Here is a 20,972-nt window from a genome sequence, read left to right on the forward strand (position 1 = left end):
CATTACTATAGTAAACTTTTCTTTTACTTCTTTTTTCCTGCTCTCATTTTAAATGTTACCCAATTTCTAACTTTTCCAGAGGTCTAATGTAGAAGATAGGTAACAATTTCTTGCCATTTAAGAGCTGTGGGATTTTCACATATTCCTGTGTTACTGACCGCTATCAGAAAGTGGATACTGGCCTAAGAAACTGATTCATTTTGTGTGATGCTTGTGCATAACCATTTTCATAACTGTTTAATTTAGAAAAAATACATTTACCAAGGAGAAACAGACAGAAAAGTATTTTAATATTTTTTAGTTCCATTGAACGAGAGTGATGTAGCTTGAAATGTGCTTAGTTTTGTGACATTAAGAAATGTACTCATATTTTTAATATAAAAATATTCCCCAGGAATCTGTTAGAAATTGAGAAGCTAATCAAAAAGAAGATAAGTTATGGTGAAGCATAGCTTTTGTATGTAACATTAGGTTACATACACTTGACTCAGAGGATGTCTGATAAAGAACAAACTATTTCTACACAAAACCCAATTGTTTCATGGCTGCATCCATTAAAAGGTGCACTTCTGTGAGGATACAGTTTTAAATGTGCTTAAATAGTTGGCCATAATATAGTACAGGCTGCCCTCAGTTTCTAAAGAATATATCGTAAGCCTAGTTAACTTTAAAAAAAGTTTGCATGGTATTTGCAGAAAATTCATAATAACATTATAAATCAAAAAAAGTTATTTTTGTGTCCATGATTATCAATGAGAAATAAGCTGCACAACTACACCATCTCTTGGCAACAGGTACAGAACTAAACTGGTCATATGAAATGAAAAGTATTTGTAATAAAACTATACTTTTTGTAAGACAGCCTTCAGCAAGCAAGTTTCTTGCAACTCTAGGTGTAAATCTCCTAAATAAAAACTAATTAAATATATATGAGGCTTTCTTTATGCACAAGTAAAACTTCTTCCAGTGCAAAATATTTTAAAATAAAGAGTTTTTTTCATGATATTCCTATTTCCTAAAGTTTGTTTTCAACAGATGTTAGTGCTAAACAGTTAGCAGAGAGGGTGGTGAAATAGGTGGAGCATTGTCCAGCTGTGTTTTATTTAATGTATGACTGCAGTGATACTATACAGACTGAAATCAGATACATCCATGGAACAGCTGCCTTCTTCGAACAAAGTTCTAAATTTCTCATGAGATAGAGAACTAGATTTGGAATTGGATGTGACTACCTATGTATTTCACACATGATGCATAAATACATATACAGCGTGTCTCTGTGTGTGTAAGTATGCCCACAAATTTACACTGAAATTCTAGCCATTTTCATTCAGATTAAGCAATGTGTAGGGTTTAAAAAAAAAAAAAAAGCCTTTATGGCTGTTATTTCGCTTTTTACCACGTGTATGTATCACTTCGAGATTTGGCTTGTGACTGTTTTGTGCTCAAAGCAGTCACCTGTAATCAATGCTAAAACTTCATTTGTATTTAATTTTCAGTGTAATACATTTTATTAAGGTTGAGATAGGATGGCCAAAATTAGAAAGTACTGGACTAGTTCATGTATGAAGAGTGAAATATTCTGAAAAAATCCAATTCATTTCATAATCATGGTCCATGATTTTTATGGACCCTAAGAGCTCCTTATGAATGTAGCTGCAGTGATCAGCACATACCCTGGTAAGAGCATTTAAGGTACTGTGTCCTAGCTCCATAGCCTGCTTCAGTGTCCTCACCAGTGTGCAGGTCTGTGGTCTTGTTTGGAGACCAGATTGAGCCCAAGATCAGCAAGCAAACTTCATCTCGTTGAGGTCACCAGAATATACTGCTGTGACATTTACAGAGGCTGTTTCACCAGGGCTTGCAAAAGCACAGCCCTTGTAATGGGAGGACAAGCTCATATTCAAGACCACCTTCCAGAGCCTGAGTGATTTTTCAGAAGTGGGGATACCTGTTTTAGTCAGCAGAAAGCATTGCGTTGCCAGCTGTGGGCTTGTCACTTGTCACAAATGTGCAAATGACCAGTTGATTTTGATACTTGATGTATGAAGGTGTGGTGCCAAACTGGGTAGGGGTTGAGAGGGATGTAGGAATGTTTTCTGTACTACAGACAGGTCACTGTTGTTTCTTGGCTATTGCACTGAGGTAGGAGAGCAAGGCAGGGCTGTGCTGCTGTGTGTCTGTGTGTATAAAACAAACGTTGGTTTTGATTGTTCTCATTCTGAAACAAATGTGGTGTGTCAGAAAATAAATCCTTTGCTGTCAAGTTGGTAAGAGGTTTATACCAACAAACAAAAGGCATTGTGCAAACTCAATTGCTACTTGTCTCCTTTTTTTCATAAGTTTTTAGTGATAGTTTACTGTATGTCCATATGTGTTATGGAAAAGGGAGTGGTGGTTTTGTTGGTTTTGACTTGTTTTTTCTTTATGTGAGAAAAACACAGATGTGCTTGAGGATTAAGTGGATGATCTGTAATTGCTATTATTGGAAGAATATATATTTAAGTCATTAGTAGAATACAGCTGTTTAAGAAGACAAAATGAGGCAACAGCTGACCCTAAAAGTAAAGAACCATTATCAAGGAAACAAAGAAGGGAAAGAAATCAAAGTAATAATACTTACAATGGCTTATTGATTGGATTTATTACAGTATGTTTTACAGTCTATGACAGAAAGGAGATGACACATTGTGATGCATATAACATTTTTCATACGGTGAATGGTTAAAAGAGGTTAGATCTTCTAGGGGAGCTGAGGAAATATGGTATCCAGGTAATAAAATCAGGAACAGCTTTCATCATGTTGAATTTAAGTTGCCAGTTAAACATTTACAAAATGATGAACTAAGATGTTCAGGAGGCAGAGAACGATGTACCTTTTCTTGGAAGGTTGTTTACTGGCATGAAAATATTGGTAGTCACCGTTGTGAAGAAGGTTTTTAAAAATGCATTGTGGAGTGAGTTCAGTGACCAAGGGGATTGAATAATGGTGAATATCCCATGAAACTGAGAGAAAGAGGGAGAATCATGCATCAGAGGGAACAGTGAAGAAGGGAGCCAACTTGTAGAAAGCATACAAAAGATACTGGACCTCATAAAACAATGAAGAAGGGGAATAGAAAACGGACGTTTTTTCCAAGGGTCATGAGAATGAGGATGGGGTAGCATTGTTGGATTTGTCAGGGATAAATCTGTTGAGACTCAAGAAGGAATTTAAGTGGGATTAACAAGGAATGAGGGTGGAGGAGAAGGCAGTATTGGATGAAAAGGCCAAAGTATGAAAAAGAGAAATGGAGAGACAGAGCTAAACATGGAGCTATTTGGTGAAAAGTGGATAATGCAAATGAGATTTCTGAAATATGACTTTCACAAACAGCAGTTCATGTGTCTTCCTATGCTCTGAAGATGACACTGCTGATGGAGAAGAAATACGAAATTGCTAGGCATGAGTGTGAGATAGTGTGCTGAAATGAAACTGGAAGGCTAGGATGAGAAAATGGAAGGAATATTTTTGTTGGATGGAGAAGAATTTTAGTGATACTAGTGGTAAAAGAGATTGTAGTTAGGAGAGGTTCTACAGAGTATCATAAAAAAATGGAAGTAGGAAAAGAAGAGAAAAGAGGGGTCTGAAGCAACATAAACAGTAGTGGAGAAGGCTAACTGCAAAACGAAAAAATTTGTAACACTTCTGTACTCCTCGGAGACAAATGAAGATACCACAGCCTGTTTGAGGGAGTCTTGGATATTAATTAGGACATTTTTACATTACCATAGCTTTAATAATCAGATTATTATTTATAAGAAATGAGAAGGGATTAATTGATTTAAGGAAGTTAGTTCCCAACAAAGAAATTCTATCCTCTCATATTTAAAAAGTAATCTGGTTTTGATATCTATTAATAAAGAAAACTAATTTTTAAAGCAATCCATGTTTGAAATATATTCAGGAATCTCACTGTAGAACAGCAAGCCACATTTTTCTAAAAGATATTACAAGTGTTTTTACTCTACCTAATGCTTAGGTACTTTATTGCGGCTCTGTAGGTCAGCTTGGAAACTTGATATGACAAGGTGTTATGCAGTGTAGATGGATAAATATACAGTGTGTTTTAAAACGAAAACATTCATTTTCAAGTTATTTCAATAATAAGTGTCAGAAATCAAATCCAAGTATACCAGAGCCTCATCTTGCAGAAGCAATGAAATCTTGGTTTTAAATTTAACTTATTTTACAAAGTATCTTTTATCACGAAAGATTTTTAAGGGTTTTTTTGTATTGAAGTTGACAGTACCAAAAAAACTGAACTGCCAGAGTTCTTCGGGACAGTATGTTGTTTCTGAGCTAAATGCTGAATAAATTAAAATGCACTGTTCAGTTGTAATTTGTTGTATTTGAACAAAACCACATTTTGTGAAAAGAGCTTTCAACAACTGTATATTGTACACATGGAAACAGTGATTAACACTGTAATATTTTACTTGTAAAAACAGTAAGTTTGTTATCTGTAACTTTGGGTTTACAGATTCTTAAGCTAAGTGGAAATTTATTTCTTTTTCCTGTGGAACACTGTGTTCAGTTAGTATAAACGACTTACAGAAAACAATTTTTGAAAATTTTTTCCACTTTGCCAATTTTTTGCTTACAAGTGTGTAGGGTTTTTTATTTATTTGCTTATTTAGCTAGTCATTGATACAAAATTATTGTGAGAAAGAAAGCGGTGTCAAAGAAGTAATCATGAAACTAAGACAGGAATATTACTTGAAAAGAAAATAAAGTTTGCTTGAGTTACCTTTTTTTTCCTCCCAACCAGCTTCTTACTTTTACATTTTACTCATATGTAAATCTGGGGCCTAATCCTGAAGTTGCTGAACTCATCAGGTAAAATTCTGAGCTAAAGGTAACTGAAATTGAGGGCATTTAGCAACTCTGTGTCTTGCAGATTAATAGCAGCATATGTTTGGTTATTAAAAAATATCCGTATCACCCACCATCCCCAAGTGCTCAACTGACCTGTGACAGAAGAAAGAAGTTTCCTTTAACTTCTCAAAAACAACTTCTCTCAACTTACTTTGCTGAATGATGATGGCTTTTTTTGTCTCCTAGAGACTTTTAAAAAAAATTAAAATATGTATGGTCCTTGAAAATCAGTGTTAAATATATTGAGCTAATAATCTCAGCCACCTTATGCAACATTATTTATAAACCACTGAGGCTCTGAGTTAAGAATGCTCATTTTGTCACTGAAATACTGTCCTGGTTTCAGCTGGGATAGAGTTAATTTTCTTCTTAGTAGCTAGCAAATATGAGAAATCATATTGAACAAAAAAATCATATTGAGGAAAAATACCCCTTAGCCTTTTAACTGAGGCGTTCTTCTTTGCATTCCCACCCAAATAAATAAAACCAAATCCATATTTTAAAAAATTTATAATACTGAATTAATGAGCAGAGAAAATAGGGCATAACCTTTGCAGTACTTTTTTTTTTGTTTGTTTTTTAAATCAAGTAACATAGAAGAAATAATAGCTCACTATATGTTAAAAGACATTTAGTGAAAATGACTGTTCGTTTCTTGGAGAAATACACCTACCTGTTGGAATACACTTGGTTTAGCTACTTTTTTTTCAACAAGTAAGTAAATTTATTATACAGCCACATTTGATAACTCACTACACCTTTTTTGGCTCAAGCATTAGTGAACCAGAAATATTAGCTTTATGTGAATTTCTGTAAATTTTCAGTTATATTTCACTCTATTCACACTGTACCGCTGCAAGATCATTAAAATGGGTCTTAAGCTTCAGGAGAACTGACGACTGAAAGAATATGAGAAATCATATTGAATTATGGAGGGAATAACTTTGTGGTAGTTGCTTTTTATAGACACCTTTGTAGCTTAAAGAAGCTACATTTTTTCTGTTTATGTTTTTGCTTGTTTATTGCCAATAGACAAAAGGCTAATTTCAATTGATATGAAACATCTGATGTTGGCGTAGGTGAATTTGAAGAAATCTGTGGACTTTCAGTGGGGTTCTAGTATATCTTAACTAAATTTTTAATGCAATTTTTACAGAATAACATAGATCAGATTTTATTCTTTTCTGGAAGGCAAAGGAACCTTCAACAGCTGGGCAAGTGTAAAAGCGATTATTTTTAAAAGAGGCAAAAGGAGGTGGGGGGTTTTGTTTGTTTGTTTGCAGAAGCCATATTTCTGATTGTAAAAAGGAGGAAAATCATAAATTTGCTAGGATAGTATGGAACAGGTTAGATAAGTTATGAAAAGATACAAAGAAATGTTTCTTTTACATCCGTGTACGTTTTTCTCATGCAGTGTAAAAAAAAAATCCCCAAAGGAAGCCAACTGAATAGTTTCCAAAAGCTATTTTTATTAGTAATATTTATTGGTTTTGTGGCCAAGATAGATGTTTGACAGTACAGCCAAACATTCAGCTGGGGTTTCATTTTCAAACCATTAGGCAAATATTTAGTAATGTTGTTAAGAAGTCATCTTTCTAAAATGGTTTCCTAAAATCTTTCTTGATGAATTAACTTAAACAAGAAGAAATTGTTTCTGTGTTCAGCAATATTCTTAGAAATTGAATGCTCCAAGTGGTGAAGGAAGCATGGGCTGATAGGAAGGACCTTCTCATCACTTTACAGTGGTTCAGAGACATCCCTAAGGCAAGCCAGCCTGCTTGTTTCCTTGTTTTGTCTAAACCCATATATAGTCAAATGTGTTTGGTGCCTTGCCTCATTATTTTCTGTGTAAATTTTAAGAGATTTTTTTCAATAGAAACAACTTTTTATATTAATTGCAATTTACAAAATGCTAAATCATTTTCACCTTGTCTGGCTACATTGCTGTAAAGCTTCTCTTCTAAGGATGCTGTTTTCCATAACAGCCCAACATTTTCCAACTAAGCATTTCACACTTGTGGGTTTTTTTTCATTTGTAGTTCCATGAATAATGCATGATTCATTGCAAGGGATTGAAGATTTTACAAACTTTTCAAAAAGTTACAGAGCTGTTACCTTTTTTTTTTCCTGGTTATGTAGGTTTTTCATTGCAATACAGTTGCTCAAGAAAAACTGCAGCATATTTAAAATAAAAAGCCAAATCTTTTATCTGTTTAGTAAATGCAAATAACAGGGAAAACGTCTCTGTGAAATACAAGTGAAAGATTATTGGAATCATTGCTGAGTGTGAGAGAGAAAGAAATCTCAGACTTGCCTCCCCTAGAATATCATCCCTGCACCCAGAAAAAGGCCTTCATTGCAAGAGACGAAAATGTAATGGACGTGCAGGACAGTGGAATACAAATGCCAGTCAGATGTTCTGGGTATGGCAAATAAAGGTTACTGTGTTCATAATTGGTTAATTAGGATTGAGAGAAAGGAAGGAGTGTTACAGGTCTGCTGACAATAGTTGTAGTTGTCACTGAGTTAGAAAATCACAGAGAAGAGCAAGTAGTGTAATCATGTAAATGCTAAGACCTCAAATTTCACAAGTTAATCTTGTTTTGCATCAGTATGGTCCTTACTGAAGCAGCATTCATTTCTATACCATGAGAAGTAGTATTGAAGAGCTGTTGCATAAATTGAAAGCCCAGGGATCGTGTTTACAGAGACTTAAGGAAAGCATCTGATATAATCTGCAACTGCTTACTCAGGGAGAAAATTGAGAAATTCCTGAATTCAGCTGGCATATGTAGACCTGATAATTCCTAAGTGATATGCTAAACCCAGAAAGTACAGTTATGTTTCTTTTCTGGAATATAATTGAGAGCAAAGCAAATATGATTCCTTCAGTAGAGATGATAGAAGAGGGGAATGGTGAAATAGCCATTTGGAGAGTGTAACTTGTGCCCTGGGAACCTGTCTGTCTTGTTAGCTGTGATCACAGCTCTGAGATTGCTAGCTGTCTCTGATGGGATCACTTTCAACAAAGACCTGAACAGTTTTGCTCAGTTGTGACTAAAAAGAAGGTTTCTGATTGGTTGGTTGCTTTGTTTGTTTTCTTCTTGCAGCTCTATAGCTCATGTCTTTGTCACCTTGAGACTGGCCTATGATAATATGTCATCTTGGAAGGCTTTTATGTTTACTAAAAATCACCATTTTTGCAGTTGAATATTGTCAGTGTCAGCTAATTTATTTTGCTAAACATATCTTAGTTGGGTGAAATCACTCATTTAAGTCTCAAACAGCCATACATGGCTTGGGATTTGCCTGTTGTCTCTGCCCAGCTAGTCCTGCCCTTCTGCCTCTTGTTTGAAACCAGCATAAGGACAAAGGGTAATGGCTTTAAACTAAAACAAGGTAGGTTTAGACTAGATATAAGGAAGAAATTCTGTTCTATGAGTGCAGTGAAACACTGGAATGGGTTGCCCAGAGAGGTAGTGGAGGCCCCATCCCTGGAAACATTCAAGACCAGGTTGGACGGGGCTCTGAGCAACCTGATCTAGTTAGTGGTATCCCTGCTCACTGCAGGGGGTTTGGACTAGATGACCTCTAGGGGTCCCTTCCAACCCAAAACATTCTATGATTCTATGAATCCTGATTTCCTGCTCTCTCAAGGAGCATTGGAGACATTCCTTGATATGAAAGAGGGGGAACAAACACTGTAGGCAAGCGTGGGAGGCAGCTCTAAGAGATGAGCTTCCCTGTCCAGAATACACCTTCCTTTGTGCTTGAGCAAACTGGATTAGATTGCACATTGTTGGTGGCATGCTCGGTGTTGGATAGAGTTCGTTTAGCTGTAGACTCAATTGTGCTTGCATGGTTGACTGTGTTTGTGCTAATAAATGAGTAAAACTTTGTTACATGTCTGTAATACAGGGAAAGAACGTTATGACAATCTTTGTAGATCCTCGCTTTCCGCAAGGCCTTTCTTAATTTACTGCCTCTGTTTTTAAAAAAATCTTGAAGATGTTAGGAACAAGAAGGAAGAAGAATGTCTTGGCTGGAACATTTGTTATTTCGTTAAAAGAAAAAAGGCGGGCGGGGAAGCATTATGATTTTGGGAAAGTGTCAGCTTACTGAGAAATATTGTATTCTAGAAACGATGTGGAAAGTTCAAAAATTTCGTCAGTTCAGCTTATTGTTGTTTTTCTCATGGACATGGCTTGGATTTCTGAGGTGAACAAAGTGACTAGGTCTATCTTCTGCTTTTCCCAGAACATGTTTTATTCAAGATTCTGGAGAGGGAGAGCAGTTGTGTGACGCAGAACTCTAACCATGTGGCTCTGTTGTAGGTCTTTCATATGTGATAAACACTTCATGTGGCCACTGTCTCCTTTGTTTCTCATATTAGCCCTCTTCAATCCATCCAGATTTTTGTACAAAGGATATTCTTTACTGATGCTCCAGTCATATACCTCCCCCTGCCTCTCCCCAGTCCTTTCTCTGGCTTCTTTTTATCTTCTGGTTCTCATCCTCTCTCTGAGGACTGCAGTGATACTGCAAACCCTGACTTTTATCTGTTACCCTATTTTTTTTGATACATGCAACTGTGTCCTTTCTCACATATGCTTCATGTTTTCTGCCTGTCATTTCATGTTGCACACAGGTCCAGTCAGCTGTAGTTGCTTAACAAAAATATATGTGCTAATACAAAGCTAGAAAGAAAGCACTTACATTGCTGGTGTTATTTGCTAGAAAGGCTTCAAACAAGTTGCAGAAGGTAGAGTGTGTTAGTGCAGAATTTGCTGAAATAACTAAGCCTTTCAAAAATTTTAAGGACTGATGAACTTGTCAAATTTTGTGTTGCACATGACTAGTACTCCACAATAGTAGGCACATTGGCAACAAAAAGGGAGGGGTAATGAGGGAGAAATGTAGATATACTTTGTCGTAATTATCTTTAAATCTTTATCTAGTGTTTCAATGCTCTCTCCTTTCCTTCCTGAATCGAACTTTAGAATTGTGTACGTTAAGTCTGTTGTTTCATGTCTTTCCAGCCAGAAACATTCTGATAACAATTTTTTTGCTAATGATTTGTTAGCAAGATCAGACATCTGTTAAAAATGTTGAGAGGCCAGAGGCCAAACACATTATTTTCTTTGAAAACTGCAATGAACATTTGCCAGTATATGTAAAAACTACTTGTTCAACCTTCTATCATTTTTAGAGCAATCTTCAATCATTTTAGAATTTTTGATTTAGTATTACAATTCAGGGTTATATTCCTTTGCAGAATAATATATGGAGGGCAAGCTTGCAGAGCTCAAAGTTAGGAAAACAATCTTTTTACTGGTAAACTGAGCAAACTTATTTTCAAAGACAAACAGAATTACTAATGCAATCTTATTGTCCCTGTCAGATGAGTCTTGTTTTACATGAAATCCTAAGGCATCGAGCTGGATAGAGTTGTGCTAAATTTGTTCTGTTGTCTTCATTTTTGTGATTAAGGGGCGAATAAGGTCTAAGTCTTGGATATATGAATGTTGCTATTTCTCTTTTTCTATGGGACAGCTGAAAAACTGTAAGAACTGGTCAAAGTATAGGTACTTCATTGAGAAGGTTCCATAGTGGGTGACATATTTAAGGTGAGCTGTTTAATTCCTGAAAGATACAGTTTAGGTTTGATGAACAGATTCATAACCTCATGCTAAATAAAATCAGTATTTTTGACCATGGAAAAATAACAAAACTCCTGAAATATTATGTGATTTACTATCTATCTATTTTTCTATGTATATATAGATGTTTGGGGCTTTTACTAGTAAAACATAAAAGAAAAGGCATTGGTTGGACCCCAGATCTTTTTCTTTATTTTAATTTGTATCCAAAACAAAACAGAAGGAACAAATCTCAGAACGATTGAGGATGAAATGAAAGAAAAAAAAAACAACACCCTTGTATTAAGTTGGGCAGCAAAATGTAAAAATTTTTTTTTAATATATGTAAGTCAGTGTGACGTTGTTGGAGGGGGGGGGGATGGGAGTGTTGAGTAGCCAAGTGTTTTGCAGCCCAAATTTAGTTTTTCCAATTTATTTGAAGTAGCTAATTACCGTATTATAATATTTCTGTCATTTTTTAGGTGTAATTATTAACCATTTATGACAATTTTGCAAGTGTCCATGGTATTTCTTAGACTGAAAAAACCATAATTTTAATTGCTTGTTAATGTTTAACAAATATTACAGAAAATTTATTTTTTGATAGCTATTCACAGTTTATCTTTTATATGCGACCACAGACTTGGAAAAAATTGTGTAATTGGATGCATAAAATATGTTTCTTAGTATTTGTAAATACCCCCATCAAAGACATACAGTTGTAAACTGCAATCTGTTCATAGAGTTTCTCCAGGATATGCACAATTGGCTAGAAATGACAGTAATTTCAAAACAAGTACTATGGCTAAATGTGGGCTATTACATTCTATCTCTAAATACTGTAAGAAGCATTTATTTGGTGTTTGAAGTGCTCCTTTGTTGAAGAGTCATTTGTGGAGGGACTGACTTATGCAACTCCTCTCAAAACTTGACTAAAACTGCACACCAAAATAAGCTTGCAATCATTATTAATGTCATCACACAGATTCTCTAGCTTTTGGACCAAATTTAGAACAAATATTTGAAGGGTCAACAACATTAATTACTTTACTAGCTTGGGTCTTTTGGATACACCATAGTCCATAAAAAGAGCCCTAGTAAGGTGCATAGTCCAAAGTCAGGAGATCCAGTAACTGAAGATTCCTGTGCAAGCTTAATTCAGTCTGTGTGTTTGCATTTTGTGATCACATCCTCCTTTTTTATTCTGTAGAACTGTGTCTCTTTTAATGTCTAGATTAGAGAGTAGTCACTAAGCAGCTGGTCAGTATTTTGTCCTCTTACTGTTCAGGGTGTGATTCTAGATCTAACTTCCTGCATGCTGTTCAAACCCTCCTCTGAAAATATATATGCTGCTATGCATATTTTTCTGTTTTCCTCATCACTATGGTAAATAAAATACTTTAAGGTCACTAGTTTGTCTTCCTCTCTGTATGAGGAAGGGCATGTTTTAATCCTTGTCTTGCAGCTGGGAAGCTGAAACACAGTTGCACAGGCAACCTTTAATTCTTGAATGCTTTATTTGACAAATATATGAGTTAGTTTTATTTTAGGAAAAGAGGGCAAATGAGAAGTGTGATTTCCTAGGTGTTAAAAAAGGAGTCAACCTGTCTCATATTCCTTCATCTCTGTTTCTATCTTTCCCCTTTTCTTCCATTTTCCCTTTCTGTTTATGAAAGGCATTTTGTTATCTTAGCTGAGACCTTTGGTTTTGGTTGGGAAGTGGGAAAGCTTGATTTTACAAAAGTGCTAAAATTTAATTTGAGGTTCCTCCCTTTTTAATAGCAGTTTTGCAGAATTTACTAAATAGTGACTTAAATAAGAAGTCAGCTTGATACAAGAACAAAGTATGAGTTTGAAAGTAATTTCTAGCTTTCTCTAGGTTTATCACCAAAACAGAAATAATTAAAAGTAAACACACATCATTCCTAAACTTGAATTTTATTGCAGCTAAATGGAACACAAACCTAAGAATATCTGAGCTTTGTTTTATATAAGCCATGAATTTTGTCGGGGATTAAATTTGGCAAAAGTAAGTTCCTCCAATCCTTCTTTTAAGTATGTATATTGTATTTTGGTATTTTTTGTAACTATATGTCTGCTTAGGGGAGTGTTGAGAACTGTCTTAAAATATATGTTTATCTTAACCAGGCATAGCCACCCTTATTCAGTGCCAGCGGGAGTTTTCCAAGAGTGCTGATGCTATGTAAATGTGGACTGTAAAAAAGTAATATCTTGTATTCAAACTCTCATTATAAAAGTATATTCTGAATCATATAGGGCTTTTTTAAAAGGCTGTAGAAATATTTAGCTTCTGTACCTATTAAAAATGCACAGTTTTCTGTTTAAATTTAGGAATGGCAACTATAAAAAAAATGCCATAAAGAAATATTTGTCCCATCTTGAAATAAGCAAATTTTCTAATGTTTTATTTGTTTGACAAACAGGTACACACAAAGTTCCACTGCAGGCAAGCCCATGCTCCAGGCACCGACACTTCATGCTTGACATTTTCCTATGATGGTACTGTACTTGCCAGCCGGGGAGGTAGGTGATTGAAAGAACCCTTTGATGTGTTGAATCTAATACAATTTTAATTTTAAATGAAAGGGTTCAGCGAACAAACCATTTAAATCATATCATTGTTAAATGTTACTGTTTATGATGGAGGTAAGATGGTGAAACCAGATACTAGTGATTTAAACCTGAAGTGTTGCACAATTGCATCTTTTATTTGATACACCATGCAATACTCTGTTACTGAAAGCACATTTTACAGTAGTTAAGAAATATTTTAAGAGAACTTTGCTGTTTATATTACACAGTTCCTGATCTGTCGTCTTCTTTAGCATTAGTAATACACCAAACCAAAATTATTAGCTTAATTAAAAGAAAAACAAGACCAGTTTCATTACTTAGTTCTTTCTGGGAGGATTACTGCTCTCAGTAACAGTCTCTCTGTTCTGGAGTTATTAATTCCTCAAGCAGCTTCCTTATGTGATGTCCTTTTCTGTTCTAATTGGAATTTTTATCTAATTTATATTAGATCTAATTTATATTATAATTTATATTATATCTAATTTATATTAGAAGATGCAATGACTGGAAGTGAGTGGCCATGATGTACTTGAATGGCAAAAAAATTTGAAATGTCTGCAGAACAGGAAAGAACGCTTGTTTATTAAACTTCAGATAAAACTTCTCTTAAAAAAGTCTTAGATAACAGAACAAGTCTTGAGAAAATGAAGATACATTTGAATACTCATTCACTCCAGCATTAGATGTATTATATAGGATGTTAGCTGCCTAAGACAGCTTTTCATACAGAGATTTGTCTACCCGGTATTTTGTAGGCAGGTGCAAGCATACAGTCTGAGCTGTCTGGATGGAAACCAGCTGTAACCAGAAGCTATGTGTATGCATTAGCATGGCCCCAAGGCCAAATAAACAGGCCTAGGGAGAGGCAGTGTATGTTAATGTCAGTTAACGTTGTGCCTAACATATGTACAGGACATCTGGTCAGTTTGGTACATAGACATAATGAGATTACATATATAAAATACCAGGATAGAGGTATTCATAGACAGCAAAAACTCTGAAGCAGGGAATGTGCTTCCAAGCCAAAGGTTGTAGCTTGCAATTGCCTTGTGTCCTCCTCCGTTCCCGTCCCTGATGAGTACAGTGGCATTGGTGGCTTTTACAGCAGTATGCAGCTGCTGTTGGATGCTGCCTCTCTGGATTCTTTGTATGTCTTGCCATGTTTCTAAGATTCCAAACATTATGTACCTCAGATCACATCTTTCACAGTAAGACGATGGTAGTCTTGTCCTTGACAGCCCTAGGCTTACTAGGGCATGCTAACAGTACTTGGATTGTTTCTTAATCCTTGTTCAGGCTTCTGGATCCAGAGATCTACTGCCACTGTACTCATAATGAATGAGTTCCAAGTGGTTGAGGCAAACTCTCAACCTAGCTGGTCCTTACTGACCCAGACACTTACTATGTGAGAACCTTCTCAGAAAGTCAGTGAAGTGTGTCTCTCTCTTCTCTGGGCTAAGTGAAATGTTGCATCTGTCTGCCAGTGATGTTGCTCCCAAAAAATTCACACAAATGTACTTTATAAGATTTAAAGAGAAACCTCAGTGTGCTTTTAAATATTAACAGCAAGCAAGCTTGATACTTACATGAAGAATATTCACTAGCGCTGTCTTGAAACCTCCATTTATGTAAATTTTCTTATGTTTCACATTTATGAATGTAGATCACATAAGTGACCTTTGCTTATTTTTATTACATGTGGCACTTTTGGTTGCCTGCTCTTCCTCATCTGTCTCCAGTTTTCTGTCGTGTTAAACAGACTTTCACTTATGTTTTATCTACCACACTCTGCTCTAAGCTATATAAAATGTTGATTGATTGTTTGCAGAATGTAAGACTGTACAGAAATTTGGCCCCTCAGTGTGGATAAAAGTGCTACCTTTGTCTGGTGTATTAAAAAAAAACCAACCTGTGTGTGCTATGCTAGAGAATGAGGAGGATTCATACCTTATTTTGACTTGTTTGGTTAGTGCTTTAATATGAGTATTGCTTTGGATCTGTACCAACAAAAGCAGATGTGGTTCCAGCATTCATAGATCAACACACCTGCCAAGTGCTGAGGATCAAAGAGAGGACAGTTGTTTGGGGATTGGGGACTTCCATTGAAAGCCTGATTGACTCTCCTACATCTGATGTAGATTCTGTGTTGGATATGAGGGAGATGAGGCAGGGCTCAGCTGCAAGCACAAGGGAAAATGAAAAACTAAGGAGCTGCTTATGAGAGATCCCAGTCTTACTTTGGTTGGGTATTAGGGAGTAACTTGACAGAAACTTAAGTAAGTGATATTTTTGCACACTTGTAACCATGAAAGTAATTTTTTCTAAATACAGTGAAGATAGTATTTGGGGACCCTTTTTTTAGCAATGAAGAGGCAAGCATTAGGACTGGACTTGGGGTCCTATGATAAAAATTTTAAAAATCTTTTTTTGACTCCTGGTATGTACAGAGCTTACGGAGTTAGTCTTTGTCATGATATGGGGCAATGACTTCATTAATTCCGTTAGTCTCGTGATAGCTATTAGTTTGATGGTTTATTTATTTTCTGTGCCATGAACAGTGTGCAGACTCAGTGTCATCTTAATCAGTAAACTTACATAGGAAGATAAGTTCACTGTAGTTAAACGCAAGAAAAAATATTCACATTTAAGCCTATCAGATAGCTTATGCAGACACATGCTTTCTTTTGAACTCAAATTTTTTTGTGTATGTTTACTTTTGATGTTTTGTTCTTGTTTCTCTTTTTACAGTGTTCTTAAGGAAAATGAAAACATTTAATTTTGAAGGTGGTTTAAAAAGTAGAAACACCTTGAGTACAGTTTTGTGTATACTCTATGCAGCAGCATGTATAGTGACTTTCTATTTTGTGTAAAGTAGTAATATGTTGCTCTTTATGGTAAATACAAACATTAGCATTTTAAAAATCAAATGGGTTTATGTCAAATAATATTTCTCAGGAGCTGATGTTAATTTCAAACAGTGCCTAAAATGCATTCGTTAGCTTTACTAGGCATAGTCAACTATTTGTAACACTTGGAGCTGAAATGACTTTCTCAAAGTCTGCAGTATCCTTCTGTATGTTTAGCGAGGATGATGCACTTAAATATTTCTGGTATGGATGCAGGTGATGGTTAGAGCTGTTCCGAGAGTAAGTGCAGAATCCCTAATTTGTGACTTCCCTCCCGCTTGGCTCAGAGTGAGTGTGGTCCTGACCTCTGGTGCCTCTGAAGGTTGTTCTCTAGCTGTTGCAGCATCTCTTGCAGAACCAGTGCAGAATGCAGAAGCATGTACCTTGTTCTCTTCTCACCTACATAGTATGAGCCTTCATAGAAAGGGTCAAAGTTTATAAACATAATATATTTTTGTGATCTCTCACAGTATGTTATGCTATGCCTTTCCTATGTTGTATTTCCTTTTTTAAATTCTCATTTCCTATATTTCTTTGGTTTCCCCAATGATCTTTGTGAATTTCTGTCCTTGAGCTTTGCTTTCAACACAGGACTCCCTCTTTAAAATAGGAGCTTCTTGAAGGGTGTTGCTGACTTTAGGCTTATGAGTTCCTAGCAGCACTTTGCTTCTTTTCGGTCTATTTGCATCCATGTACTTGTCTTCCTGGTCAGTATCTTCTGAAAAGGGAAAAAGAAAAAAAAAAATAAAATCACATAAAATCTTTGTAGTGCATTGGCCTTTTTTTTTTGACTGAAAGCCATTTGCAAAATGCCTATCCTGGCTCACCAAAGAATTTCTCTAGGACCTAATTTTACCTCTAATTAAATCCACTACTCAATACCATTGGCATAATGGTGTCTGACCTATTGTATCAGACTAGAGCCTGTTTATTGGTATTCTTCTTATTAAAATGGCAAAGAATAGAGTTTGAAATGCTACTAAGAATGCTATATAAGCTTTAGACAATCCTGCCAGGCTTTGGAGAAGTTTGCCATCAAGAAAAATACTGACCAATCTGAGTGCTTCTGACTGAATTATTTGAATGCTTCATACTGAACTGTACAACTTCTGTTTTATATGTTTTTGTTTAAGGATAACAATTTTTGTCCACTTATGAAGTAATTAAAAATAGACCAGTGCTGCTACAGCTCTTGTAAAGAAGCCCTTTAGGCATCAATGGAAGGATGCTCCTAGAAAAAATCCTGGTGCTCTGGAAAGTTAATATGTCTGTTTTCTCAGTCACAGCAAATTAAACTCCAAATGAAGATTAAATTCAGGAACCACTATTGTATTTGTAACACAAAAAATTTTAATTTGCAAAAGTGAATTTGGGCAAATTGTTAATGAGGGTAAGAGTTTCACAGCATTGGCCGAGTCATTCTACTAGTGCTTCTCCCTTTCCAAATACTTTGTCATCTATTACTGCACAGTGTAAGACAGTGTTGATTTGAAATCAACCACAACTTTTCAAGACCTTCTAGAGTCTTCTAATTTTTTAAACCAGCAGATTACATTTTCTTGTTAGCAGAAGAGCCATAGCTAAATGTCTGACCTAATCTCTCCTGCTAAAGCCTGGCAGACTACAGCTTGAAGAACATGTCAAGGCTCATTCCACTGGGAACAGAACAGCTTTGGCTGCTAGCCTTAGATCTGTCCCTGTCCAGAAGATCTGCAGAGTGGCCAAACGGTATCCTTTGCATACATTTATAAAGTGATGATGCTTTAGATACCATATCTTGCAGATAGTGGTTTTTTGTTGGAGGTGGGAGGGAAGAGGGAGGCTTCATATTACACAACCAAATGCTTTGAAGTGCTTGGGATGGAGTCTACTGGGAAACAATAACAAAACAGATATTCCCAAAATAGGCACTCAGCATTTTTCTTTCTTGTCATTTTTTAGCTTCCCAGTGAACAGAAATATACTCTGCTCTAGACATCATTTATTTAAGTTGTCCACTTCTTAAAAATATTTTGTAGTAAGGAGTTATCCTAGTCTTTAATATAAACATACATGATGTACGAGGCCACACATTACTGCTTTCCTTGTAAAGGGTCCTGCTGGCCTTGATTTCTTTTGTTACAGCATGTTATGCTTTTTTTTTTTTAATTCTATTTCCAAGGCTTCATTTAAGCTCTTGATCTCAAAGACTGTGAGTCCACAAATTACTTTTAGACAACAAAATTACTTCCCCGCAAGGTTTGTACTTTGGAAGGAAGCACGTCTGTGGATTACCAGTCATTGTCCTCCTTTTCCTCCTATGTCAGGAAGATTTTGTATCTTCTCACCTAAAATTAATCTCTGGATAGTTTTAAAGAGAATTGTTGTTTGAAAGTCTTTATTTTCACCCTCGAAAGCACTGAGGCACTGATGTCAAATGCAAGGAGATGTCTAGGTGCCTGAGTGAGGTGCTTCAAAGCTCAAATTCTGTAGCTTGTCTCATGCTGGAAATATGTATCCCAGAGGGCTGATCAGCAGACATGTAGATCTCTCTGAGAATAACTAATTAATCTAATTTTTTTTTCCTGTTCTCACTTTGTTAATATATCATGACTTTTTGAAAAGGAATAAACAGCTTGACTTTTACTGGTCTACAGTCACACCATGTTTATCAAACACAGACAAGAATTGCTATAAATGTCTTGCTGTAACCTCGATTTTGGCTTTTATGGCCAAAGGTGGTGTGGAGGAGTGTGAAAAGGTTTTGTTATAGCAATTGCGGGTTCACTTGCTTCCCCAGGGATTTCTGAGTGATCCCAGGGCCTGTTCTCCATTCTGAGATTGCAGTTTGTTGTTGTTTGCCTGTTGAAGAAGGGGGAAGACTTCATGTACCTTCCATTCTTCCTGATCATTTTTTCAGTGCAGGTGGAAACCAGAAACAAAACTTGTTTAGTTTTTTGATCTAGACCATCCATGGTAACATTTTAATTCTTTTGATATCTTAAAAGTTAAGTTTACTCCTAGTAGCAAAGCACCAACACTCACAAGCACAGAATAAATTAGTGTTTGGGGAATCTGATTCCACTGTGGGTAACGGTTCTTGGTAGGAGGGGTTGCCATGATGGAGTTGAGCCACTGAGGAGAAATTTCTAATCTACTGGACTGCAGGAGGTGGAACTTCTCATCCTTGCACTTTCGTAGTCATTTAGGGACAAAAAACTTCCAACTATCCCCATTTTGAATGCTTCTGCTCTATCAGTCTGTTCTTTTTGTGCCTGAATTAAGATGATCTTTTCTGAAGATGTCTAAATTCTTGACTTAAATTTTTTATTGCTAACCTTTGTCCCTTTTGCTTCATAGGAGATGATACTTTAAAGCTATGGGATATTAGACAATTTAAAAAGCCTCTTAATTCCGCGGAACGACTGCCCAGCTTCTTTCCAATGTAAGTACTCTAACTTACTCCAGCTAGTAGGAATAGCAGTAGTTGTGCTGAATAGGAGTGAGTCTACTGGAGTTCTCCTCCTCAGTTCTCACTAGATCCAGAACTGTGCGGGAAGGACTGCACAGGGAGGACTCTGCAATGCGTATTCTTGGCTATTTTAGAACTTCACATTGCTTTAAAAGATCTCGTACTTTTTTGTGATAATTCACAGCTAGCTTTGCTTGTTTTATGCTGCTTTTCAGTCTCATATGTCTTATGTCTCATCAGATTAGCAGCTTTTCAGGAGGAGGCCAGTTCATTGCCTTATGTTTGTGTAATGAGATTCAGAAGTAATCCTCATTCTTATTTGGTCTATGTTTAATAAAAAGAGAGCTGGATTGAAAAGTAGAGATGAAGGTCCATGGTACGAATTCAGGTTATGATGTTAGAAGTGCTGATGACTGTTCTTTGGTACTAAAATACTATGTTGTACTGCATAGTGCTAAGTATTGTATTTCATATTTTTATTGGTACTACCTCCATTTCTATAGCTGTAGCACAGACAAATCCAACTCTAAGGACAATTTATACTTTTCAGATAAGGTCTTAGAAAGGCAGGTCATAGACAGCTCAGTCTTGACTGCAATTTGTAGCATAGAGGAAAAGTAAACAGACAAACATTTTTGGCCACTGAATAAACACTGCCTTACATCACTGAAGAATGTATCATCATCAGAAACAGATTTCATAATTGATTTAGTTTTTCACTTCATGATGATAATCAGATTTGAAAATACTGGTTTTTGTTTGTTTCTCATCTTGAAAAGTTTTCAAGACTTGAGTGGAGGAGAATTTTGTTGGGAGAGGGATTTTTATTGGATCTGCCAGTTTTGCACATTCTGTGCACATCTGTAATTGTACATGTAAATTGATACTGTACATGTATCTGATAACTATAGTAATAGATGACAGCTGACAAAAGATTTTTTTTAAAGCTTTGTCTTGAAAAGATTAACAAATAGAAAGGATTATTTTTAAGGAGTACAATTTATATATAAGTTCCCTATATATTAGCTATTGATTTGCCCAGTATGATAACTTGTTTTCTTCAACAGGACAGATTGTTGTTTCAGCCCAGATGATAAAATAGTCGTCACAGGCACTTCTGTTAAGAAAGGTGGTGGCAGTGGGAAGCTTTTTTTCTTTTATCGGGAGACATTCCAGAAGTTGTATGAGATAGAAGTTACAGATGCGGTATGTATTTTAGTTTTTATTTATCAACTATTCAAAATATGAATGAAGTCGTATTCATAAGCATTGTTCCCCTTGTACAAGTAATGACCTACTAATGCCTAATGACTTACTGTATTTTTTCTACTCCATATTTAAGAGGCAGAGTGGCCTAAGCAGGTGCTATTCTCCTTTCAATAAAAAAAAAAAAAAAAAAAAAAAAGAAAATAAAATCTTGAGCCAAGGTGTTTAAGCACTAGGAGGTGCCTGCTTTGGTGTTA

General features: G+C 35.9%; 1 protein-coding gene across 1 annotated transcript in view; it reads left to right on the plus strand.

Annotated features, from left to right (window-relative positions):
* Nucleotides 1-20,972, plus strand: part of WDR70 (WD repeat domain 70) — a 139,648-nt gene that overhangs the window by 89,831 nt on the left and 28,845 nt on the right. Inside the window, exons 11-13 of the mRNA XM_009647320.2 lie at nt 13,002-13,101; nt 19,398-19,482; nt 20,577-20,715. Of these exons, the coding sequence (XP_009645615.2) occupies nt 13,002-13,101; nt 19,398-19,482; nt 20,577-20,715 (324 nt within the window). The remainder of the gene's footprint in view (nt 1-13,001; nt 13,102-19,397; nt 19,483-20,576; nt 20,716-20,972) is intronic.

This window comes from Egretta garzetta, unplaced genomic scaffold, assembly GCF_000687185.1.
Source record: "Egretta garzetta isolate BGI_Z169 unplaced genomic scaffold, ASM68718v1 scaffold59, whole genome shotgun sequence".
NCBI lineage: Eukaryota > Metazoa > Chordata > Aves > Pelecaniformes > Ardeidae > Egretta > Egretta garzetta.